The following is a 27,715-nucleotide window of genomic DNA, read 5'->3' as shown; positions in this document are numbered from 1 at the left end:
CATCCTAGATCCACCATTGGATCCACCCGGACATCTTTCTCCTGGCGCCTGCAGCATCTTCTTCCAAGGCTCCATAGGAATCAACGAGAAAACCCGACACAGTTTGACACCTATGCACCCGCAGCCCGTGGGTGAGGTAACGAGAGCACTTCGGTGCTCCTGTAGGGATTGACTATCCTAGTGTCTAGTTTTGTTAGTTGTACATTCCTAGTTAGACCGGAAGTGTCCTAAATCTTCGATTACTTACCTTTAAAGTTCCCATTGACTTTCTATAGACACTCGCGTGAGTGTACGGACACTGCACGCGCCGCCTGTGTTCCTCCTACTCCTAACCTACGGGTCAGATAGTGTAGTCCCAGCGATTCCCTAGGCCCTAGGTCTTCTCTTTTCACAAGTCGTGGTTCTTATACCACTTACTTAGTATATGGTTTTCCACACCCCTAGGGCCTAACTGTAAATTGTGCTATTTAAAGTATTTTCTAAGTGTAACTTGTTATGTGCTTTTGCCTCTGACCTCATAAAGAGTTCAGAGGAGTGTGTTAGTAAATAAATACATATATATTATATATATATCCTGTGTGGTGTCCTTTCATTTGATATTCAAGGGGTTACATATGGTAAAACAGCTGGCTTTACACGCCCTCAAGAGTCTTTTAGCCTAAGACTGTTCTGTCCACGCTACCACTAGGATAGCTGGTCTATAAGGTTGACTTACAACCATCACCATAAGGGTTGTTTGGACTGGTGGAAGGTGCTCACTAGAATAGTGAACATCATATACCAGGCCAACTTCTCACAGTGCATACAGAAAATCACAAGACAGGAATTAGAAGGCTTCTTCTGTGGGGAATGCTGGGGCTTAGAATTTAAAAAGTGTGTGAAACGCAAAGTTGTGTAGGACCCAATTGCTTAAGTAGTAATAATGCGTCTTCAGATTGAGATACACAAGACCGAACTCTAGCAAGAAAAAGTCTTTTAAATATGGTGCCAACTTCATAATAGCGCACTGGAGTCAAAAGTATACAACACAGAAAATTAGGAGTATTAGGAGTAATGGCTGTTGCTGAAGAAGAGGATGCAAAAACCATGAGTTTTTCACAAATGGAACGGTCAGGAAAACTATACCCGTCCCAAATAGAATAAGCATTACCAATAGAGAAACAGGAGAACACCGCATCACAGCAGATACCATTATTGTGGGCTTTTGCTCAGCAAAACTAGAAGATATGAAAAGGTATTGCAAACAAAGTGAGCTGAGTTGAGGAACAGTAAAATACATGTTTTTGGCCCTGTAGACATCACTTACCTGCAGAATCATGTGCTCCAGTGCAACAAGAACAAAATTAACTCCTGTGGTCTGGCAGCTTAATCTGGCACCCAGAAAAAACTGCTAGCCATTGTGCAAGTGGGGACGTTGGAATATTTTCTTTGTCCGAATTCCGTTTCCTAATTCTTTAGGACTTTTAATTTCAGTGTGAATCCTCTTTTATGTGTAACCAGAAAGTGGGTGACAGACAGGGATTTCTAAGAAGTTCTACTTCAAAGCATCCATCTTGATAAAGCATATTTAGTGCCCAACTATCTAGCTGGCAACCAGGGTTAATGCACACAGCCTTTTCTTCCCCAGAATGTACTGAAAGCTCATGAGGTTTCTAGCATGGATACAATGGAGTGTGATTGTGCCAAAGTTCAAAAAAGTTACTTTCCAGTCACTGTTTTGTGCTCAATCATTCTAATCTGCACTTAACGTGTGGTCATGCCCATGTGTCCAAGTCAACGTTGGCATGTTAGAGAATAATCCCCATGGTCCACACTGCATCAGTACAACGTTTTCGGTTCCCAAAGGATTCTCACAAAAGGACAACGGTTTTAAACATGTGTGCTTTCTCAAAGAATAAATCCCATTCGATAATAGCAGTAGGACTATGCAATAGCGTGGTTTTAGTAATCATTGGTTCTGTTTTTGTGGGGCCTTAAATGTATTAGATTATTGCATACTCATAAATTGCAAACAAAAGCAAAAAGAGACTGAGTAGTTTGACACGCTATTGTTAATTATGTACCAAATATTCATGATGGACTTCTTGAGGCGATTTTTATGGTATAGGTGGTTACACAAATCATTCACTCTTCTTTTGATTTTGCATCTGCATACGTCTCAAGTAAAGCTTCTCTATTGTTGTAAAAATGCGTTGTGTCTTTGTGGGGTACTACCTAGCCCTTAGTTTGCCTGTGAGGTGGCTCGGTTGCGTGTCTTAGGCAGTCAGTTTTGAAAAGTTTCAGCAAATCCTAACATACTGCTCAAAAAGTATGTTTTTTCGCAGTGATTTGGGAGATAGGTGTTGAAAAAGGCAGTACCTGTCTGTTTGCATTGTATATATATTATCTTGCTCTGAAGGCCACCTAATTTCCTCATCGGTATTACAGATGGTACATCTGAACAGTTACAGCTTTCATGATGAGCCATCAAACATCAAATATAATTGCTATTGAAATAAATCATCTCCACTTATTAGAATATTTGAAACTTGAAGGATTTTTCCTATTGTTGGGAACTTTTTTTTAAAAACTTAAATTCAAATTAGATAACATTTGCGACAGCAGGAAGCTTTAATGGCTTCATCTTGTCACATTATGGATTCCTGACACCACTAGCCCAGTAAAGAGAAACAGAGGAATCTTTCAGAGTGGCACCAATTGTACCTCAAGCACTCATGACTTCAAGTTCCACACGAGATCCAGCGGTATTAAGTGGTTCGTGCAGATCCAACCATAGTGGCTGGGATGCAACAAAGGAAGATACTAATGAGAAATGTAATTCATTAAAATATTAAATACTAAAACATTTTCAGGTGGATTTTTGTCTCACTGCAAAATTACCATTTAAAAATAAAATGAAAGCTTAAAAAGAAAAAAATGTAACTCGGCATTTGCCAAATAGTTTCTCAAGGTGTACTCAATAAAATACATCACTAGATTTTAGCCTGGTAAAGGGCATGTTTCAAATGCAAAGTATCTGCAGACAAACACTGACAAAAAGAAACACAAACTTAAAAAAAACAAGGAGTAAATAAGCCTTTGCATATCTGGTCTTTACTATACTTCAACAGAAAAGAATGTCTGAGCATTCAACTACTGTTATATACAGATTGTACATGCCTTCAAGCTGAGTACATCACTTTGGAGGGTTTGGGGCGTGGCCACAGAGCTGATGTGGGAAGACGTGTGAGAATAGAGCACTACGCTGACCCCGATAATTATCATACACTGGAACCTTGCGACGATCCCCGTACCAACCAGGGAGGCGACAACGCGGGCTGGGTACATCTGTGGCACCGATGGCGGGGCCGGTACTCCTCCCCCGGGGAACTGGCGGAGCAGCTAGCTTGCTGCAGGATCCGCCAAAATGGCACTGGTGGCGGTGTCGCAGCACTGACGACAGGGACAGGAGTCAAATCTGGCCGCTAGCAACACAGGAGGGGTAGACAACGAACGCGGAGCGCGGAAGCTGCTTCTGCAGTTGCTAACATAGAGATGCCTTGGGATTGATAGCAGCTGACTCAAGACGGAGGGATCTGATGCGGATGAGCCTCGTGACAATCGAGGGACTGAGGAGGCACCGGGGTAACCCTGACTGGGGAGTGCCTGGCGGAAACTTGAGCGGAGCCCAGCAGCGCTTAAGAAGGTGAAGAGGCGCCGGCGCGGACTACAGAACCGCGTATGGGCGCACAGCTGCGGGAGCGGCAGATCAGCGTGGGGCCTGCTGGAGCAGGGGAGGCTGCAGGACGTGAGGTAGCGGTGATGACACTTGGCGGGGCAGCCGCGTGATGTCGCTGGCTGGTGAGGAGCGGAACGGCGGGCCCGGCGCAACCAAAGCCGCGGTGTGACGGGGGTGCTGCTGAAGCACGGAGCTTTAGAAAAGAGGCTTGCAGTGCACCGGAACGGTGCGAGGAGGCGAGCATGCAGTAAAAATTGAGGGCACAAGGCGCAGGTCGATGGGAACGCTACAATGGTGCTGAAGGAAGGTATTGGGGCATGAGATGGCGAAGACTGGATTATCCCTGAGCGAGGAGCATTGAATTATTGTGGGGGAAGCTGTGTGGCAAGCGATCACCATCTTGAGCCTTGCCGCCATATCAGAAGCCTGAATGGGAGGAAGGGACTGCATTGTGGAGCATACTGAGCAGAAACACTGACTGGGCAGAGGCGCTAGGAGAGGGGGCCACCAGCGAGCGCTCCAGGCTAGTGCGGAAGGCCCTTGGTGGGATACCTACAGTGGTGGTGGCTGAAGGACTCTGAGGTAGAGCAGTCCTATGGAGGAAAAAGCAACAGCATAATAGTGGTGAGCGTGGGGACTACGGGCACAAGACGGTGAGGTGGAGGGACCACGCAGTACCGGATGGTGGCGGGCTCTACAGCGCACCTTCCGGGGGAACTGTATATTGCGGACCTCGGTGTCACTGGGGCCACCGATGCTACGAGGCACACTGAATAGTGCAGCTGGGCTTGGTTAGATGGGTGGAGCTCGGCTTCAAAAGTGCCCCCCAGCAGTGAGAGACTATATGTTCAGCATAAGAGGGTGAATTAATGACAGTATTGGCGAGACTGTTGCAATGGCTTATAACGCATAGCTGACCCACTCTGATGCTAGTGGTATGTGTGGTGGGCCGGAGACCGACAGCACAGGGCAGAGGGAAGGGATTTTGACACCCGAAAATCTGCGTACGGAAGTAAGCGGCAAGTAACCGCATTACAGCGAGAAGGAGACTGAACAGTGAGTGCATTCCAGGAGGGACTTCGGAGCAGACTGTAATGGGCGTAAGGGTCCTTGGACAGAACTCCTCAGATCCTGCAGACAGACGCACTGCGCTCCAAAGAGGATTGGACCCCCTGGTGGAGCACCGCTCGGTCTTTGGCCAGCTGCAGTGGTTGGAGCGCTGTATGGGTAGTGGGGGCATCTAACAGGCCACAGCGGGAAGTGCTTGGAGGGGTGAATAGGAGGAGTGGCAGATTGGAAGGGGAGAGGGGAAAACGGAGGTGTGGGGGCTGCCCGTTGCGGTTGGAGGCACGAGGTCACAGCTGGCATTGGACGCACGTGGTGCTGGCTGTTGGCGAGGGATCGGCCTCAGGGCTGGCACTTGCACATCTAGAATCAATGGGGAAGCCCAGAGGGAAGCAGATGAGGGCGCCCCCTGAGCTGGAAGATGACACAGGAGCACCAGACAAGCAGGAAGGACTCACGCAGCAACCAATGGGTTGCCACAACAACAAGTGGACCTCATACTTAAAGCTATTGCCGACACCAGGGAAGGTCTACAGTTGGACATTGCGCATGTGGCGCAGGGACTAGGATTGCTCCGAGCGGATCATGCTAAATTGGCAGACAGGTTAAAGCAGTTGGAAGTCACCCTAGAGACCTTGGAACCTGCTCAGAAGGCGATGGAATCCCAGATGACAGATGTCCAGCACAGATTGCACGTCCTAGAGCGGTGAGGAGAAGACGCCGAAGGGAGGTATTGGAGGAATAATATCAGAGTAGTGGGGCTGCCGGAAGGAGTGGAAGGAACTAACATGGTGGATTACCTGGAGGCCTGGCTGTGGACAGAAGTGACTCCTAAAGGTTTGACATGGTTTTACACTCTGGAGCGAGCGCATAGATTTCCGGCTAGGCAGTTGGCCCCAGGGAGACCGCCTAGACCAGTGGTGGCGAGTCTGCGCCACTACAAGGACAGGGATCTCCTGCTGCACAAGGCTCGAACCGCAGGCCCATATAAGGTGGGCAAAGGAAAAATGACACCGTTACCGGATTATATATTTGAGGTGCAGCGCCGCCAAGCTTCGTTCCTAGAGGTTAAGTGAGCGCTCCGGGAAAAGGGTCTCCAGTATTCACTCATGTTCCCGGCGCGTCTAAGGATAATCATGGATGGTAAGACATTCTTCCATGACAGCCTGGAAGAAGCCTGGAACTGGCTGGAGTAGTATTAAGGGGGCACTGGAGAAGCGGGGTGCAAGACGAGTGCACTCGTGGAGGGACCACATCCGCGCCGCTTACGGCGAATTCGAAAACACCGCCATGCAGCTCAAAAGCCTACGGAAACACAGACGGAAAAAGGGCATTCTGCTGCTTTGCAGGTTGTCACAGCTATTTCCCAAGAGACAAGCACACCGTCATTAGTGGCATCAGGCTCGGAAAAAGGTTCGCTGGGATCGGATGCTGAAGAATCGGATACGGGAAGTGTCCTCTTGCCACATGTGACAGCGGGGACGGTGGATGAGATTGTAGACGCATAACACCGTGACCTGTAATGTACGGATGCAAGAATGGGTGGGAGAGGGGCTCAGGCCTTTGGGCGTCTCCCCTTGAATAGGCTGATGGCCGAACACTGGTGGCTGAAGGGGTTTGTAAGGTCAGGAATATATGTACCCCGCCCACTCCTCAAACCCAGACCAAGCAGCCACCAACCTCACCCAATGGCTATCCAACAGCGTCGACATCCTAGCACCACTGAAAAAACGACAAATCAAACCAGGCTACAAGAAGGCCTCCTGGTTCAACGAGGATCTTAAGAAATCCAAGAAACTCTGTCGCTCCCTTGAGAAGGCCTGGAAAAAAGACCCAAACACCAGCACCAAGGTCGCCTTCAAAAACGCCACCCGCATACACCACCAACTGATCCGGACTGCCAAGAAAGCCGCTTTCAAGGACCGACTAGATAGCAACGCTCACAACAGCAAGGAATTATTCAACATCGTCAAGGAATTCACCAACCCCTCGGCCAACTCCAACGACATCACCCCCTCTCAAGCCCTCTGCGACTCCCTAGCCTCATTCTTCCATAACAAAATTGCAGACATCCACAAAAGCTTCGACAACCGACCTGAAGATCAACCCACCCAACCCTCTGCAGGACCCCCACCCCCCCTGAACATCCTCAATGACTGGAACCCTATCTCCACTGAGGACACCATCCGTCTGATGAACTCTATCCACTCAGGATCCCCCACAGACCCTTGCCCTCACCACATCTTTAACAAAGCAGACTCCATTATAGCACCGCACCTCCGAGACGTCATCAACTGCTCCTTCAACTCCGCAACCTTCCCGGAAAGTTGGAAACATGCTGAACTCAGCGCTCTCCTGAAGAAACCCACAGCTGACCCCACCGAACTCAAAAACTACCGCCCTATCTCTCTCCTTCCATTCCCGGCCAAAGTCATCGAGAAAGCGGTCAACAACCAGCTCGCCGCCTTCCTCGAAACCAACAAATCCCTCGACTCCTCACAATCCGGCTTCCGAGCCAAACACAGCACTGAAACCGCCCTCATCGCAGCAACAGACGACATTCGAACCCTACTAGACAATGGAGACACAGTCGCCCTCATCCTCCTCGACCTCTCCGCAGCCTTCGACACAGTCTGTCATAGCACCCTGTTACAACGCCTCAAAAACATTGGAATCCAAGGAAAAGCACTGGATTGGATCACCTCGTTCCTTGCCGGAAGAACCCAGAGAGTCCGCCTCCCACCATTCAAGTCAGAGGCCTTTGAAGTCATTTGCGGAGTACCACAAGGATCTTCACTCAGCCCCACCCTCTTCAACGTATACATGAGCCCCCTCGCGGCCATCGCACGCCAACACAACCTCAACATCATCTCCTACGCTGATGACACTCAACTGATCCTCTCACTCACCAAAGACCCTAACAGCGCCAAAACCAACCTACATGAAGGAATGCAAGAAGTAGCGGACTGGATGAAGCACAGCCGTCTGAAACTGAATTCAGACAAAACAGAAGTCCTCATCCTAGGCACCGCCCCCTCCGCCTGGGATGACTCTTGGTGGCCAGAGGCCCTTGGAAAAGCACCCATCCCGACGGACCACGCACGGAACCTGGGCGTCATCCTGGACTCCTCACTCTCGATGAACAGACAAGTCAACGCCGTTTCTTCATCTTGCTTCAACATTCTTCGCATGCTCAAAAAAACATTTCGCTGGATCCCCACCGAAACTAGAAAAACGGTCACTCACGCACTCGTCACGAGCCGCCTGGACTACGGAAACACCCTCTACGCCGGTACCACAGCAAAACTCCAGAAAAAACTCCAACGCATCCAGAACGCCTCAGCCAGACTCATATTAGACATCCCGCTCAAAGAACACATCTCCGGTCACCTGAAAAACCTCCACTGGCTCCCCGTCAATAAGAGGATTACTTTCCGCCTCCTAACCCACGCACACAAAGCACTCTACGAAATCGGACCCGAATGCCTCAACACACGACTATCCTTCTACACCCCCTCCCGCCAGCTACGATCCTCCAACCAAGCCCTTGCCACTCTACCCCGCATCAACAAAACCACCATGGGAGGTAGATCCTTCTCCTACCTGGCAGCTAAAACCTGGAACTCACTTCCAGCTCACCTCCGCCTTACTCAGAACCACCTAGCATTCAGAAAGCAACTTAAAACGTGGTTATTCGACAAGTAACTCCCCACCCTTCCTCAAGCGCCTTGAGACCCTCTGGGTATGTAGAGCGCTATACAAATTTATTGACTTGACTTGACTACTATTGTGGTCCCAATATATAGTGGCCCAGGGTGGGGTCAGCTAGCTCTCATGGGAGTACGGCGCAGGAGGGTAGAGGTATAATAAGAGGTCTGCCCTCTAAGGCTCTGGGCCCACTCCCCAAATAATGTATGTGAGTGTGGTTCCTTGGTTTTTACTGAAGAACCGGATGGGTACTAATGTTGTAGCGCCTATTCTGGGGAAGGGGAATTGGGGCCAGTTAAGGGGTTTAGTTGGGGCAGTTAGAACCACCGGTGTGGTGTGCTTAAATGTGGAGGGGAGTTGAGAAGGAGGATTTGGTCTCGACATGGGGATGTTACTTGATCTGAAATGTGTAACCTGGAATGTACGAGGTCTCCACACGATGCAGCAACGCCATAGGGTGCATGCTTATTTGGTACGACTGGGAACTCACATAGCCTTTTTGCAAGAGACCCATCTTAAAAAATCAGAGGGGGTGGCGCTGAAATGTAAATGTAGGGGGCAATTATTTGTATTAGGCCTATGCGAGGGGAACGCTGATATGGGTAAGAGCAGGAGTCCCTTTCCAGCCGCTGCAGCAATTGGTGGATCCAGAGGGGAGGTGTGTGGTGGTGGCAGGTCGCCTCAATAGAATAGATGTGACACTCTGAAGCATATATGCCCCTAATGTGGATCAGATTTCGTTCTTTGGTCATTTGTCAGGGAGTCTTGCACCATATCTGACTAGTTCGATATTGATGGGAGGGGACTTTAACTCTAATGCAGATGTAGAGATGGATAGGTCTCACCCTCCGCTCCCCGACGCCACAATATATAGACTCTCTAAGGCGAGACACTCCTGGCTAACTAACTGGGGGCTGGTAGATACATGGCGAGCGCACCACTTGAAGGAGCGGGATTACTCGTACTACTCAGGCCTCCATGAGCTGCATGTGCGGCTTGATGAGATATTATGTACTCCTGATATACATGCCAAAGTAATCCACAGCGAATACCTAACTAGGACAATATCAGACCATAACCCACTACTGGTGCAGATACCATGGGTCCGGGAAAGAGCTGTGATACCGACTGGCGGTTGCGACCGGAGGCGCTGGAAGATCCAATCTTCTGTGAGAATCTTGGTCTGGGTATAAATCAGTATTTTTTCGAGAATAAGGGCACAGCAACATCGGTGGCGGTGGAGTGGGGCGCTTTTAAGGTGGTAGTGCGAAGCTTATGTATTGCCAAAGAGACGGGGGTGAGGAGAACACTATTGAATGACAGAGGCAGAAGAGAGCCGGCTGCGTCGAGCTGAGAGAGCCCACCCTGAGGACATGGGAGCACAGGGGAGGTCTTGGAAGCTAGAGAGGCAGTGGCGGGGCAGGTGGAGAGGCTGCGGTCCTTTGACTATAGAGCCTACCAGGCGAGGGTGCATGCGGAAGGGGACAAGACAGGCGCATTGTTGGCAAACCCGAACCCCCGGGAACACCAATATTGGGGCTGAAGTCCCCAAAGGAGAAATTGGTATACACGAAACAAGGGATAAATGGCATGTTTCTGGATTACTATACTGACATATATCATAGAAAATTAAAACAGGGTGGGGATGCCGTAGGAGAATTCTTCTCTGAACTGACTCTGCCTAGGCTGGAGAAAGAACAAGGCGACCTACTGGGGCAGGAGATCGAGCTCGGAGCGCAATAAAGCATATGGCACGTAACAAAACTCCGGGGGTGGATGGACTGCCAACAGAATTTTATTCTGCGTATGTTGATTGCCTGTCTCCACGTTTGCTGGCGGTGTATCGGGAGGCTCGGAAGGTGGGGCAGTTACCGGTAACTACCCGGGAGGCCGTTATCATCCAGTTGCTGAAGCCTGAGAAAGAACCGTCCGACATGATGGCTATCGTCCACTTTCAATGTTAATCACGGACTATAAAATCTTGAGTAGGTTCCTGGCGATCCGTCTCCTCCCACACATGACGCAGCTGGTCCATCCGGACCAGGGGGGCTTCATTCCCACAGCAAGTAACGTGCGGAGACTACTGCGTATTCTGGAGGGGGACCGCGGGCTGGTTTCTACGGCGGCGGTCCTCTCGGTTGATACTGAGAAGACATTTGACAGCCTGGAATGGCCGTATCTATTTCAGGTCATGCGGGTGATGGGCCTGGGTGAGGCCTTTGTTGGGTGGACCCAGATCCTTTATAGTTCGGCGACGGCCCGAGTGCGGATGGGGGCGACGGTTTCATTAGCCTGCTCAATGGGGCGGGGAACGCAGCTGGGTTGCTCGCTGTCTCCACTGCTGTTTGCTCTTGCAATTGAGCCTCTGGCTGCACATGCCAGGTCGGAGAAGCCGTATGCAGGTCTGGATCTGCATGGCGACATGTAGTACATCTCGCTCTATGCGGATGACTTTCTCATGTTCCTGGCTGTAGTAGGAGAGGATCTGACGGGGGCGACGATGCTGCTGCGCACGTTCGGTGCAGTCTCAGGGCTTCGGGTGAATTGGGCGAAAACTTGCCTGCTCCCGGTGAGACGAACGATGGAGAGCCCTCAACAACTGGGAGGTATACGATGGGACCAATATATATCACACACAGGAGAATCTGTTGGAGGGTAATGTAGGTAGAGCGCTACGAGGGATCAAAGGGAGTATGGCGTTCTGGGGTACGCTGCCACTATCGGTGGCGGGCCGGGTGGCGATCTTGAAGATGGTGGCACTGCCCCGGTTGCTATACTATTTCAGGACATTGCCCATTTGGGTACCGTGTTCATTGTTCAAGTTCTTCGTTCGTTGATGGGGGGGGTTTATTTGGGGGAGCGGTAGAAGACGGGTGGCTTTAGCTACGATGATGCGACCCTGAGCGGAGGGTGGATGTTCGGCCCTGGACTTCGAACTGTATTACTTGGCAGCTCAGCTGCAGTGGCTTACCCAGGCAGTGGCGGGAGAGTTTAGGGGCCCTGATAGCCCAATGGGTCGATGGATCCCACCCCATATGCTATCATTTGTCATACTTGGACAGCGGCTACGAATTGGGTCATTAATTCATGAGGAACGGACGCTGTGGTCATGTTGGATCCAGAGCCTACGTAGGAGCGGGGCTGCCCGACCGTATGCTCTGGAGATTCCACTGGGCATGTGTACGGCGCTACCACATAGGGGAGACTGGTCGGCGCTGGCGGCATGGGAGGAGCAGGGATTGCAGGTGATGGGGGACTTGTATGAGGACGGTGTTCTCTTGCCCTATCAGACACTGCAGGATAGGTATGGCTTACCCAGGGACGACTTCTTACTGCATTCAGCGCTTACATCGGCAATCCAACGCCATTGGGGTGGAGCGTTGTCGGAGCCACAAACATCCTCAACCTGCCAATACGTTGTGATGGCAGTGGGGACCTTCAAAGCTATAACATGCTTATACAAACAAATGGTGGATGAGGGGCTGCAGCCTTTGAGCCCACTGCAACAGAAATGGGAGGCAGACCTGGGTAGGGAAATTCCTGACATGACATGGTCTAACATAGTGGAGCGAGCGTGGAAGGGCACACAAAATGCTAGTTTTCAGCTTATTCATTCTTATGTGTTGCATAGGGCGTACTTGACCCTGGCGTGGATAAATAAGTATTTTAATGTGAATACGGTCCGGTGCCACCGCTGCTACTCAGAAGGGGTGGAATTTATTCATATGATGTGGAGCTGCCCGCAGTTGGGAACATACTGGGAGGAGGTGGTTGATATGTTATGTGGCGTAACGGACAGGCAGATAGACCCAGACATGGGTGCATGTATATTGCATGGGTTTCCTCATACAGCTAAGACAAAGGTGACGAGCAAGTTCTTGGACCTGGGGTTGGTGTTAGCCAAAAGAGAATTAACGAAACATTGGAAAAGCACACAGGGACCTAATGTCAAGCGCTGGCAGGCGGAGTTTGCCAAATGGGCAGCCAGTGAGAGTATGGTCCGGTTCCGCAGGCCAGGCGTTCTAACAACGATAAAGCACTAGAAACCGCGAAAGTGTGGGAGGCTCTGCTTACACTGCTGCTGTCACCTGATTTGGATTCAGATGGAGATTCACTAGAGATGCAGATAGATCTTCCCCGGACTGAAGAGCAATAGTGGGGGGGGGCCCTAGGAGACCAGGAGACACTACAGAGGACTTAAGAGCGGAACGGTCCAAATGATCCAACTCAGGAAAAAAGGAGAGGAAATAATCTTACAACAGATCTGTATTATTGGTAGTTTTCTGGATCTATTATTGATGAGCACACTGGTGGAATGGGCTAAAGAGGGTACAGGGGGAGGGATGGTTTATTATAAGATGGGAGCATTGATTGATCGGATAAATAACACTTAGATTGGAACAGAAAGAGCTGTCACGTTCATCACATATACTGAAGCGATAATTATTAGAAGCAAGCATGTGAATGTAAAGGAATTGAGGCATTAGGTATATGGTTTGAAACAGATAATTGATACGACCCAATCACTGTGTATGAAGAATGGGGCCCCCATTGAAGATGACGTGACAACAAAAAATGGATGTACAGTTTGTGGGTGAAAATCAATAAAAAAATATGTTTTAAAAAAATCACTTAGGAAGGTTTGAACTTCAGAATTTGTTTAGCAGTTAAAAAAAGGAGCAAAGGGCAGCATGAGGTGTAAGAAAAAATTGCTTTCCTTATTTATTTACAGAAGAGAACAGCACTTTACTTACTGAGAAATACTGCTCAGCTTCAAGTTGATCTTGAAGTTCTCGCATCTGACCTTCATTTCCTCTGTACTGCCTAAACAGAGAAAAATACATTATCATCAATTACATGTCAATCTTATAGCTCTAGATCAGTTGTGTTTTGTGCTATTTCTTTTTTCTTCCTCTCCTCCTTTTGTTTTAAACCAAACATGTGTAAAACACGCACACAGCCATGTAAACACTGTATACATAATGGCGAAACAGAACTGAAAAACCAGTTAAAAACACTTGATAATATTGAAAAAGGTACCACATCTAACAACAAACCACCTTAGGTGACATGTACCAAAAGTATCGTATCCACAAGTAACCTGGGATTAAGATAATGCCTCTGGCAAAACAGAACCCTTGCCAGCAGCAGAAAAAAAAAAAAAGAAAAAAAATTATATATATATATATATATATATATATATATATATATATATATATATATATATATATATATATATATATATATATATATATATATTACGCTCCAACTCCTCCTCCTCATTCGTGAAGAAGACAAACAGCACTCGAAAAGGAATTTTGCCAATCACGCTGGTTTTATTTCGCGGAAGGGGCTCACACACACGTTTCGGCGTGCTGCCTTCGTCAGTGTGTGTTACACAAAATGCATTACCGACATGTTAATAAAGCTTCCAAGTAATCATGGGCATAGACATTGACAAGGGACTCATCACAATAGTCAAGGTGCGTGCCATCTTAAAGTGACATAGATTGTCTTATGTCTCTACTAATCGATGGAAATTCGATATGCTGCAGCCCACAGATGGGCAATCACACCTTAAAGAGTGATGTATATGTTATTCTAATTGTTAATGATTTAAACAAAGATCAAGCCGTGGATCGGCTAGTGTCCCTCATCATAGCATGTCAACATTCCCATCTATACTCGAAATACATTAGTGAGAAAAGGGGGCATAACTTAACTTCAATCAACTACATGAATACATCATTTATAGTTATATCTCTGTGTTAGTCTAAACTGTTAATACATAAAACAGTTATGGTTACATCAACCTAGATGACTAGTTCAGAGCAAAAAAAGAAAAAATAGAAAAAATAGAAAAACTTTCGCTCGTTAAGACCAGATCATGACAATCTTGTGAGGCATTCCCAGTTCATTCATAATTCATGATTGCATGATTACTATACAGTTAGTGTTTTGTCATAGATGTTGAGATGTTTTCTTCAATTCATAAAATTCAAAATGTCATCATTTCGGAATCAGCAATTCGCAATTATCAAAAACCAAATCAAATCAAACCCGGACAAGTTAGATCTGAACAGGGTTACAATTGAAGGTTACCACAGCAAACATCAGATACAGGGAACACTTATGTTACTCAAGGTGACAGCATATTAAGACATATGTTCAAATTACCCTGGATTCACATTCCAAGGTAGTGCTCATACAGTGTTCAAGTTCTTCGTTCTTTACTGTGAGCCATGTCTCTTATTTACCTAGATGGAATGCCATTTCTTACCCACTATTTAGACCTCTAGGATGTTTAGTGGAGAGGTCTATTATATATCTCGACTCCAACCTCCGGAGTCGCCTCAAGCAGTCTCCACCCCTCGCATTTGGAGGCACAACATCTATTCCAAAATATTGTAGTTTGTTGCGATCCCGCCCGTGTACATCAGCAAAATGGCGAGCCACCGGGTAGGCTGGGTCTGCTTTGTCTATCGCTCTAAGGTGTTCTAGTATTCTTAGTTTAAGTTCTTTAATTGTACTTCCGATGTAGCGGAGGCCACACAGGCAGTGAAGGCAATAGGCCGCATACTGCGTACTACAGGTAATGAATTTGTTAATAGTCATTTTTCTCCCTGTTTCTGTTATTATGTACGACAGGACTCGTTTACTGCCTGCGCACGCTTTGCAGCGGCCGCAGGGGTAAAAGCCTTTCTGGTCCCTTAAAGTATTTGTTCTAGGGGCAGGTTTTTCAAAGTGGCTAGTAACCAGCATATCTCCAACTGATCTCGCTTTGCTGAAGGTTAATAGTGGGTATGTTGGTAGGTCCTGAGTACATTATCAGTCAACAGAATGTGCCAGTTTTTCTTAAGCATCTTTCTGAGATCTGTTGCCCCTGATGAATACGGGGTAATTAGCCTGAATTTCCCTTTATTGTTGGTTACCTCTTTCCCACGTTCTCCCCGTGTGGGATTAGAGGTGAGAAGGGTTCCTCTCTCGATCTTCCTTACTTTAGTCAGTGTCTTTTTCAGCAGTTTATCGCCATACCCCCTGTTCTTAAAGCGGGATACGCACTCCGAGGCAGCCGCCTCAAAGTCGGAATCTCTGGAGCAGTTTCTGCGGAGCCTCAAGAGTTCCCCGTAGGGAATACTGTTGATGAGTTGGGGAGGGTGGCTGCTGCTGGCAAAGAGTGTAGAATTGCCAGCAGTCTCCTTCCTATATAGGGAAGTATGTAGATGTTCTCCTTCTATAAATATTCTCAGATCCAGATAATCCGCTGCCACCGGATTCACTGAACCTGAGAAATGCAGATTCAGGTTGTTGTTGTTAAGTATATTTATATATTCATCTGCTGTCTCTCTTTCACCGTTCCATACGATGAACAAATCATCTATGTATCGATGCCAGCATTCTACTTTTCCCTCCTGCTCCCTGATCTTACAGCTCCTGGGCACCTGCTCCTCCCACCAGCCAACGAATAAATTTGCATAGCTGGGCGCAAAGCAGGTGCCCATCGCTGTCCCTGACCTCTGTATGTACAGTTGATCCTCAAATAAGAATATATTGTGGGTCAGGCAGAATTCAGTAAACTCCAGAATCATGTTATTATGTCTGGCAAAAGGCAATTGACACTGTTCTAAAGCGTGCCTTACTGCCTCTAGGCCATGTTGATATTCAATGCTTGTGTACAAGCTAGTGATGTCCAATACAATCATTAAATATCCCGACTCCCATTCCAAGTCCTGTATTTTCACCAAAAAGTCTTTTGTGTCTCTGATATAAGACTTAAGACCAGACACCAGCGGGAACAGGACATTATCAACAAATCGGGACATGTTCTCTGTCAAACTTCCAATGGAGGAAATGATTCGACGGCCTGGAGGACGATCACGGTTCTTATGTAATTTGGGGAGGTGGTAAAATGTTGGTGTCATGGGACAGTTGTTTCTCAGAAACAGGTGTTCGTCTCTACTTAGCATCTGAAGATCATACCATTTTTGAATCAGTTCATCGTATTCACTTATACTTTGTTGGTAAATCTCACCAAATGCCCTTCAGCTCGGAGAGGGCACACAGAGCAGTCCCTACCATCCGGTCTGCACCTCGGGGCTGCTTGCAGTTTTTTGGATCCATTTCACAAATCCTTATTGCCGACGCGTTGCGAGGCAAACGCCTCTTCTTCATGGGCTACTGCACAGGAACAATGACGGCTCACCAGTGTTGTCTTGATTTTAATCTTTATTTTGTTGACAACTCCACCCACAGTGGGCGTGGCACACCAGAAAATGCCTGCTGGCATGCTGGTACTTGTGGTTCCGATGGTGACCATTTCTTAAAATACCTATAGTAGGCTCATTGTATCTGTGTCCTTTAAGAGCATTGTTCATCCTATAGTAGGTAGGATCAAGAGACTGCAAGCTGTTTGAGCCATGGGACTGCACGCTTGAGGAATGAAGACAGTTTACATTCCAAACTACATACCATCCGGTCTGCAACTCGACCTTCGGAAATGTTGCTCCTCTCCCACGGCAAGGACCGCCGTGCTATTAATGTTCTCACCAAATGCCCTTCAGCTCGGAGAGGGCACACAGAGCAGTCCCTACCATCCGGTCTGCACCTCGAGGCTGCTTGCAGTTTTTTGGATCCATTTCACAAATCCTTATTGCCGACGCGTTTCGAGGCAAACGCCTCTTCTTCATGGGCTACTGCACAGGAACAATGACGGCTCCGGTGCAGACCGGATGGTAGGGACTGCTCTGTGTGCCCTCTCCGAGCTGAAGGGCATTTGGTGAGCAGCAGACCGTATTCCTCGTCCTCTCCCGCATGACTTCTGGCCGTTAGCCTGTCAAGGCACGGTATCTGCGGCTGAATCTGTTCGAAATTTGGGAGTGATGATGGATTCTAATCTTCAACTTGACAGTTTTGTAAATAAAACTGTATCCACCTGTATGGTGCTGTTGCGCACCTTACGGAAGATCCTCCCTTTACTTCCAACCAATGCCAGACCAGAGGTAGTGCGGAGCATAATCTTAAGTAGATTCGATTATTGCAACGCACTGCTTCTGAGGGCCCCTGCCATCTTGCTGGGCAAACTGCAGCGGGTGCAGAATTTTGCCGCAAAATCGGCCCTCTCTCGTAGACGTTATGATTCCTCCTCAGCGGCACTTAAAGAGCTTCACTGGCTGCCCATATCTCAACGAGTGGAATTTAAGGCTTTGTGCCTGGTTTTCTGGGCTCTTCATGATCTGGGTCCGTCTTCCTTACGAGAGATGTTCTCTTGGTACATTCCCCTCCGAACTCTTCGTTCTGCCTCAGCCTTTCTGTTGGCAGTCCCTAAAATCCGGAGTATACGGATGGGTGGTCGCTCCTTTGGCTACACATCATCCAGGCTGGGGAATACGCTTCCTCTTTCACTTCGGAGTACGGGAGACCTCTCCACCTTCAAAAAGGGATTAAAAACTCATCTTTTCCCAAGAACAATATAGATGGCTCAAATGTAATGTTTTCTCGTGTCAGGTCATGAAAGATCATAGCGCCAGGTTACCCGTCGGGTGACAGTCGCGCTCTACAAGTATGCCTTACATACATACATACATACATACATACATATATATATATATATATATAAAATATACCCTTTTTCAAGAAGCAACAGCCATGAATTCTCCAGGGCATTGAAATACCGAGAAGAAAATTAGATACGTACCTCAAAAAGACCGGTAGTATCTAACATTAGACAGAAACATAGATGCAAGAAAATTGTAGGAGAATAAGAAGACATTCTTATGCATAAATGATGCTATGCAGTGCATGTAGCGCATGACTGAAAACAGCCTGAACCGTTTCAGACACTATCTCTCAGACAGTCTAAGGCATTGAGCTTACGCCGCAGAGTTCCAAGATTGAACAATGAAATTACCTATGCCCTCCGAGAAAGGAGGGAGCCACGAACCGGTGTATTCCAAAGAGCTAAGCTAATCCTATACTTAAAGACCTTGATAGAAAAGAAGACATTTGAGGTGCACAGAACTAGAGTTTCGCTGGTGTTGAGTGCTCTCTATACAGGAGCTGCCTTCCACCTAAATGTGAGAACTACCCAGAGTTCTCTGCTTCTTTTTTGCATAATTTATTCGTCACTCTATGCCTGAAAGGGTATTGTTTGTACTTATACTGGGTAAGTCCTGGAGTCTGGACAAATCTATACCTCTCTGAATAGCTCTAAGTAGAGCGAAACACTGTGTCAGGGGTTGTTTTTACTCATTTCAGGTTGGCTTGGTTGGTATTGTACCCATTCAAAGCTGTAATACTGTGCCTGGAGTGGTAAATGGATTTTGTCATTTCACAGCTTGGCATGGACAGCACTGTCCTAGTCCTATGCTTAAAGACTTTGCTGTAGAAATGGCAAACAACTGTGTCCCTTTCTATCTCGGCATGGATGGCACTGTGCTAATCCTATGCTTAAAGACTTTGATAGAAAAGAAGACATTTGAGGTGAGCAGATCTAGAGTGTCGCTGGTGTTGAGAGTGTTCTATACAAGAGCTGCTTTCCACCTAAACTTGAGAACTACCCAGAGTTCTCTGCTTCTTTTTTGCAATATATATATATATATATATATATATATATATATATATATATATATATATATATATATATTTACATATATGACATGGTAATTGAAGATCTGAAAAAATTACAATACACCACTTCGCGCAAAAAAAGATTCAGATATATGGAAAAACAATATGCCATGCTAATGCAGAGATTAAGAAGTGACTCTAATCCAATCATAAATAAAGCAGACAAGGGGGGTAACATTGTCATCTGGCCTCGCACCTTATATCTAAAAGAAGCAGAACAGCACCTTGGAGACAGTACATGTTATAAAAAGAGTTCATATTCTGATATGCGTTGCTTCAAAGAAATGGTCAATAAAGAGTGGAACCAATGGAAAAGAGAAGGTTTACTCAGCAAACAAGAACATAACTTTCTAAAAAATGAATTTTCAATGATACCGACTTTGTATTTCATTCCGAAAATACATAAGCAAGTTACACCTGTACCAGGGCGTCCCATTATATCGGCCCAACGAAGTCTTTTGGAACCACTATCTAAATATGTGGACCATTTTCTTCACGAGTTTGTAGAGAATTTGCCTTCCTATATAAAAGACACCGGACACTTCCTATCCAAATTGAATGGCATAGAATGGAAAGATGACTACATTCTGATTGTTATGGACATTTGTACTCTGTACACCAGTATACACAATACAGATGGCCTCAAAGCTGATAAGTATTTTCTAGACAAACGCAATATAAATTATCATGATCATAATTGCATGCTTGTCAAAATGATAAAGAAGTGCCTGGAAAATAATTATTTCCTTTTCAACAAGGAGGTCTTCCAACAGCTGAGGGGTGTGGCCATGGGGGCATGTTTCTCCCCAAGTTATGCATGCTTGCATGTCGGATGGTGGGAGGAACATGTCCTCAGGGGCACCCATGGTGTGTTGTATGATTCTCATGTGGTGAAGTACTGGAGATTTATAGATGTTGTCTGTATGATTTGAAAGGGTACGGCTGAGTCAGCTCTGGAATTTGTTAAAACAATCAATGACAATGATTTAAACCTTACTTTTACAGCTAACATCAGTAAGACGTGTTCAATTTCTAGATGTTGAGGTATTTATTAATAACAACATGCTTCACACTAGATTACATAGGAAGAAAACCGCAGGAAACGCTATTCTCCATGCGAGCAGTGCCCACCCTGGTCATCTCATTAAAAGCATACCTTACGGGGAGTTCTTAAGGATGCGGAGAATTTTCAGCTCAGAGAATGACCTAACAGAATGCCAAACTCAAGCCCACAATAGATTTGTAGCATGAGGATACAGTCCTGCTCTATTGGAAGTAGCCAGGTATAGAGCAGATAGCCACACTAGAGAAGAGTGTCTCACTAATACCACCAAATCTAGAAATAGAAAATTGGAGAGCAGTAACAATGATCTCCATAACACTGTGGAGCAGATTAGACTGATCACAACCTTTAACAAGGAAGAAAAGAAAGTCAGGAGGATAGTGAACAAACACTGGCCAGTCCTTAATACAGATATCACTCTAGCACCACTCTCACCAGATCGGCCTCTCATCACCTTTAGAAGGGCTCCCTCGACGAGGGACTCTTTAGTTAAATCTAGCTCTGAGGTGGTTACTTTACACGTAACATAACACAATTATTGTTTTACATATACAAAATTCAATATTTATATTGAAAAGACTCAGTGAAGACAGGAAAAAGAAGAAACAAACTAAAAAAAGAGAATAGTAATAGCAAAGGTACCGGGTTCACAAAAGTGGGAGATTTTCAAGAAAATAAATACATGAGATTATCCTAGAAGATAAGGGTAAGGGGAAAAAAAGGGAAAACATCTACTAATAAACCAAACCCTATTACCTTCATTGATCCCTTCTTCCAAATTTCCATAGATTCCCATAATTCTAAACATAGCTTTCTCCCTCTTTTACCTTTTCTTGCATATATCTCCCTCTCCAAATTATATATATGGAGTAGCCTTGCCAGCCATTGATGGAAAGTGGGTGGTGCCGGATCTTTCCAAGCTGATGTCACGCAAAGTCTCAACACCGCCATAGCTACAAACAAAAAATTATCAACTGCACAGTGCCCATCTACTCCCAGGATCAGCCTTGCTGGTGTCAATTCTGTAATGATACCTATAGTGTTTTCCAAAAACTTTTCTATTTCTTTATGTAGTGGTAGCAATGTTGGACAGGTTGCAAACATGTGCACCATCCCAGCTTCCGAACTGTTACAGCGCGGGCATGAATTCCAGATGTGCCTCCCCATTGCGCAATTTTTGCTGGCGTATAATAGAGTGAGAAGATGGTTTTATAGTGCTGCGCCTGCAAGGCTGCACAGCATAGGGTATTTCTGCCTAATTCCAGTGATGTCTGAAAGTGCTCCTGTCCTACCCCCAGTCTCCCTATCCATTTGTCGCACAAGTTACTACTTGTGTAAGATATATCTGTAAGAGACATTAGTTAGTATTAGATTCCTTACCTTAGAATATCCCCAGGCGTCAGACTGGATCCGGAAACTTTTGCGTAGCAGTACCCTTGCGCGTCGGTAGGCGTCGTCTGCGGCTCCGCGTCCGTCGTCGGCGCCGTGATGACGTCGGAGTACTTAGACGCCGCCTCCGCGTGCTGACGTCAGTTCTTAGACACAGCTTTTCCGCGCCAGAAACGCAGAGCCATGTTAAAAACCAACACTGGTGCCATTGAAACTAGGGCCCTGAAAGGGGGTAACCCTAACCCTAGATATCGGTTCGCAGAACGGGGAGGATGGGTGGGTCGGTAAGGAATCTACTACTAACTAATGTCTCTTACAGATATATCGTTACACAAGTAGTAACTTGCGCATCTGAAAGAGACACGTTAGTATTAGATTCCTTACCTTAGAATAGATACCCCAGCAATACCAACCCCGGTGGTGGGTCTGCGAACCAATAATCACACCAGAAAGTCCTGGAGGACGGAACGGCCAAAGAAGCCATCCCTCCACGTAGCTGCCTGACAGATGTCTTGTAAGGGCACTCCCTGGCCCAGGGCAGTTGTAGTCGCCGTGGCTCGGGTAGAGTGAGCCCGCAATCCAACAGGGGGCTCCTTTTTAGCCAAGGAGTAGCATGCCTGGATACACAAGATGATTCACCGGGAGATGGTCCTCTTGTGCACAGCTTTCCCCTTCTTAGCGTCCACGTAACCAACAAAGAGTTGGTCATCCACCCGGAACTGGCGTGTGCGATCCAAGTAAAATGAGAGCGCACGTTTTGGGTCCAGACGGTGGAGCCGCTCTTCCTCTTTAGAGGGATGTAGTGGCGGGAAGAAGGTTGGCAAGGTGATAGACTGCCCGATGTGAAAGGCCGTGACAACCTTGGGCAGGAAAGATGGCTTAGTACGCAACACCACTTTGTCCGGATGGACAGAAAGGAAAGGTGGAGTACAAGAAAGGGCCTGGAGCTCACTCACTCTCCTGGCAGAGGTGATGGCAACCAGGAAAGCAGTCTTCAGAGTAAGAAGGCGGAGAGGACAGTTGTGAAGTGGCTCAAAGGGAGCGCACATCAGAAACGTAAGAACCAGGTTCAAGTCCCACTGAGGCATCACAAACGGAACAGGAGGGAATGTGTGTGTGATGCCCTTTAGAAATCTATTTACAATAGGGGACTTGAACAAAGAAGGTTGATCAGGCAGCCTTAAAAAGGCTTAAAGGGCAGAAAGGTAGCCCTTGATAGTGCCCAGAGCAGAGCCCTGCTGGGCAAGAGAAAGAAGGAAGAGAAGAACCTCAGAAAGAGGGGCAGCAAGAGGATCCACTGCCTTTGCTGTGCACCATGCCACAAATCTGTTCCACCTGCAGGCGTATACCGACTTTGTGGAGGGACGCCTGGCTGCCAGAATGACGTTACAGACTTCAGGAGGCAAGTCAAATGGCCTCAACTGTCGCCGCTTAATCTCCAAGCATGGAGGTGGAGACTGGACAGGTTCGGGTGGAGGACCGTCCCCTGCTGCTGCGACAGAAGGTCCTCCTGAAGAGGCAGATGAACCGGGGGATTGACTGACATACTGAGTAGCTCTGGATACCAGTACCTTCGAGCCCAGTCCGGAGCCCCCAAGGATGACTTGGGCCCGGTAGCGCTTGATCTTCTTCAGCCCCCGGGGCAGAAGTGCTATAGGCGGAAAGGCGTACAGTAGACCGCAGCTCCACTCGCGACGAAAAGCATCCCCGAGCGAGTGCTGCCTTGGAAATTTCAATGCGCAGAACTGATGACATTGCGCGTTCTCTTCGGTGGCGAATAGATCTAACCAAGGCTCTCCCCACTGCTGAAAGAGGCCTTGCGCTACGTCCGAGTTCAGACGCCATTCGTGATCCATCATGCACCGACCGCCCTGGCGTTCAGAGAACCTGCCAGGTGTTGAGCCACCAGGGTCACGCCCTGGCGTTCCAGCCATTGCCAGAGGCGCAGAGCCTCCTGGCAAAGGGTCCACGACCCCACCCCGCCCTGTTTGTTGCAGTACCACATGGCGGTGGTGTTGTCCGTGAACACCTGCACTACACTCCCCCGGACAGAGGGGAGGAATGCTTTCAGTGCTAGACTAATCGCCCGTAACTCCAACAGGTTGATGTGGAGCCGGGCCTCCGCCGGAGACCAGAGGCCTCTGATCTCCGCCTCTCCCATGTGGCCACCCCAGCCCTGGAGGGACGCATCCGTCACAACTACGTGCTCCGGTTGGGGAAGGGAGAGGGATCTGCCGCTGACCCAATCGCGGTCCGTGAGCCACCACTGCAGCTGTCTCGCAGTGCCCTCCGAGATCAGGACGTGGTCGGATAGGTTGCCCTGATGCTGGGCCCACTGAAACTTCGGGTCCCACTGCAGAGCCCGCATCCGCCACCTGGCGTGATGCACCAGCAGGATGCAGGAGGCCATCAGCCCCAGAAGCCGCAGCGTCAACCTGACCGAGACCCGGGATAACGGCTGAAAGATGGGAATCAGAGCCTGAATATCCCGGACCCGCTGTTCGGGTGGATAAAACCCGAAACCGCGCTGAGTCGAGAACCGCTCCGATGAAAAGGAGCTTCTGAGAGGGGCACAGGTGTGACTTCAGCACATTGATGGAGAACCCCAGCCGGTGCAGGTGATCTGCCATAGTCTGGAGGTGGCTGACGACTGTCTGGGGCGAGCCCGCCTTCAACAACCAGTCGTCGAGGTAGGGGAAGACTGAAACCCCTAACCTGCGCAGATGAGCTGCGACCACCGCCATGACCTTTGTTAACACCCGTGGGGCGCTGGTAAGGCAGAAGGGGAGCACGGTATACTGAAAGTGCTCGTGGCCAACCGTGAACCGCAGGTAGCGCCGGTGGGCCGTCAGGACGGGGATGTGGAAATAAGCGTCCTGCAAGTCCAACGCTACCATCCAGTCTCCTGGGTCCAGGGCAGCTAGGACCTGAGCCAGTGTCAGCATCTTGAACTTCTCCTTCCGGAGGAAGCCGTTGACGTTCCTTAGGTCCAAGATAGGGCGTAGGCCCGCTTTGCCCTTCTTGGGTACCAGAAAGTAGTGGGAGTAGCAACCACACCCTACTTCTGGCCCAGGAACGCGCTCGATGGCCCCCTTGGCCAAGAGGGCCGTAACTTCCTCCTGCAGAAGTCGCAAATGATCCCCCGATACACGGTGGTTCTGCGGTGGCATGGCTGGAGGAGTCGCCTCGAAGGGGAGGGAGTAGCCCCTTCGGACGATCTGCAGCACCCACCTGTCCGAAGTGACGGTGCGCCAGTGGAGGTGGTGATGGCGAACCCTGCCCCCCACTGGCGTCACATGGGCCTGAAAGCACGGACTAGGAGGGTTTTGAGGCGGATGCTGCGGGGGAAGGTGTGGACTGACCTCGCCGTTGCCCCCGACTGCCGGGACGGCGGTTCCCACGGCCGCCACCGCGTTGGGTATCACCCTGCGGAGCGTGGCTGGCAGCACGTTGTGGAAAAGTAAATTTTGCCATGTTCTGTGTCCCTACGTGTTCCCCATCTTATGTTATGTGTGCATGATTAATATGCATATATATTCCCCATGTTTGATTAAAGACGCAATTACAGTTGTGTCCATCCCTAGTATGCCAGTTCCCAGTTCTCGTGAATACTACGAATATTAGGCCTATGTAAAGTTACGTTGCCACGTTTCTCAGTGTGCACGTTATTTCATTGTAAAGTCCCCGTTTCTAGGCCTCAAAAGGGCCCGGACACCAGATTCAGCTCCTGTCTCCTGAGCCCTCGCTGAGGAGCGATACAGCCCCCACCTGTATCCTCGACCCTTCACTTACTTCCTGCCTCGCAGTGCCCGGTTCAGCCTGGCTCTGCCTACGAGTCTGCCAAGAGTATGTTATGATTCTAGTTATCAGTCCAGCCCTCCTTCTCTGCATTCCTAAGCTACTGAATCGCATCAATAGTTTCCGTCATCATCTAGCCCTTACGTCTCCATGTAAGAGAAATACTGTATTTATGGTCATTTAATATTCTTCATCACGCACTACATGTAGAATAATGCATGCTCCAGTCTTAGAGTCTGTTAGCCTTTACCCCGATAACTTTTAGTTTATATCAACATGTTCTCTAAACATCAGATACTAGATATTGTTTAGGTACATGTCGCCCTGACTCTCCAGACTTCAGTCTCTGCTCCTAGCGCAGAAGTCATAGCCCCCAGCTTCTCCTAGTAACACGTCATTGTTAGTTTGCGCGCACCATTAGGTTAGAGGTCCCGGCTCCTTAGGTAGCCCCCTCCATGTTTCCGCCCCCTTTATGACATATTCTGTTACGTTTACATCACATGTCTATGTATACGCCTCTTGTTACACCCACTTTCACCCTTATCTTTCGCGACCGCTATTGACCACACCCACTGCTCCGCCTATTGTATGTATTATAATGCAACTGTTTTAGTATATATGCTTGTGAATTGTTATTTAAGTTAGCGCGCTCATCCCAGATCCAGCCCCGGCAGCTGCCGGGCTCTGCCATCCTATTCCTGTGCAGGTTGTCCTGTTCCTGTCCTTTATGCTGTATTAAACCTGCAAACTCCTACTACCTCGAATCTTGACTCTTATTTATTGAGCTATCTGTTATTGCTATGTCCAGTCAAACCTAGATCCGGTATTATTTATTTATATACCACATAATGGCGCCCGAATAGGGACTTGCCCTTTCCCCACGCGCCGGTGAAGCCACGTATGCCCCCTGACCCTCTGCAGCCGTGACGGAACCATACCGGCCACGTGCAGATATTTCTGCTTCAAGTATCCCTCAGGCCCACGGAGGAGACGGAGGTTGCGGTCCAGCATCCAGACGAGGCGGTGGAGGAACGCGGCGAGTCCCGACCAGAGCCCAAGCCGAGAGTCCAAGGTCCGAGGTATCCGGAGGCCCACCCGTAACAGAAGTCCGAAGTCCGTCTGTCCGGCGTCGAAGCAGTCCAGTCCAGTCCGAGGCCTTCCGTTCTTGCTGCCCGGTGAGTACCGTTGCTAGGGTAGTATCTAGACAGGGTCAATCTAATTGTCTCTGGTCCGTGGGGTTTGGTGGTACACAGATCCCAAAACGAAGTGTCCACTTCGGTGGATGCGGGTCCTGACGTGTCTCTTTATGAGACCGGTAAGTTTCGTACTGTTTCAGCAGTGCATCTAGTTTCTGTTCTAGTCAGTTCTGTTCCCGAAAAGATTCATGTGTTCCAAGTAGTATTCTGTTCAGACTGTTATTTTTAAATGTCATTCATGTATTTTAATGTCGTGGTATGAAAGTGGTGTAATTATCGTGTTCATTTTGTATTGTATTGTGTCTAGATTACAGTTCAGTCATGCCTTTATTTTCTAGACTACGTCAGTTAAAAACCAGAAAAGGTCTGTTAGAAGCAGCAGTTCCTGTCCCGCCTAGGGACAGTCCAGGTCATTTTATGTATCAGAAGCATGGCATAAGTGCCATATTATATCTAGATTTATGGGTAGAGTATACCAAACAGTTAGAAGAAAAGTATAGATGGCCCGTATCGGGTACATGGGATGCCGAGTGCATCATGCGAGTAGAAGAAGCATTATGGAAAAAGAAAGCCAGACAGTCACAGAAAGATGCCATCGAGTTATGGCGCAAAGAATCTCATAAAAGAACCGAAAAAGAAATCAGAAAGTCAGAATTAAGTAGAGAATCCTTAGAACGAGCCCAAGAAAGGGAATTAATCGAGATAGGTGAACGAGTTAAAACCGAACAGTCAGACAGACAGAGGAATGCCCTCATTAAGGGTATGTATCCTCTTCTTGCCGAGGGCTTGCCAAAAGCGACCCCGGAGGCATCCAGTAATTTTCCGCCACCATTAGTTCCGACCAAGCTACGTCACAAACCGACCGCAGCTGATATTTTCATCTCGTCCTACTTGGACGACACAGTCCCAGAATATGCAAATCCTGTTCCGCCAGTCCCTGTAAATCATGTAATTCCTGCTCCTCCAGACACCGGAGTACCTGCCACGGTACCCCCGGTCCAGCCTACATTACAATTTCCCGCCGCGCCAGTACGAAGAGTATCAGTCGACGATTCCAGTTTAGGGGCCGCAGGAGGAGGTCCTCCTGGTACCCCGCCACCACACCAACGAGTAACGTTAGTCCAGTTACATGAATGTGCGTTACAGCGTACG

The 27,715-nt window shown here is 48.0% G+C and overlaps 1 protein-coding gene across 1 annotated transcript in view; it reads right to left on the bottom strand.

Annotated features, from left to right (window-relative positions):
- ROCK1 (Rho associated coiled-coil containing protein kinase 1) overlaps window positions 1–27,715 on the bottom strand; it is a 2,099,493-nt gene that overhangs the window by 675,945 nt on the left and 1,395,833 nt on the right. Inside the window, exon 21 of the mRNA XM_078687444.1 lies at window positions 13,246–13,315. Within this exon, the coding sequence (XP_078543570.1) occupies window positions 13,246–13,315 (70 nt within the window). The remainder of the gene's footprint in view (window positions 1–13,245; window positions 13,316–27,715) is intronic.

The sequence above is a fragment of the Lissotriton helveticus genome, chromosome 4_1 (genome assembly GCF_964261635.1).
Source record: "Lissotriton helveticus chromosome 4_1, aLisHel1.1, whole genome shotgun sequence".
Classification (NCBI taxonomy): domain Eukaryota; kingdom Metazoa; phylum Chordata; class Amphibia; order Caudata; family Salamandridae; genus Lissotriton; species Lissotriton helveticus.
The sequence above is the reverse complement of the archived record's forward strand: the minus strand, read 5'-3'. Positions and strand labels throughout refer to the sequence as shown.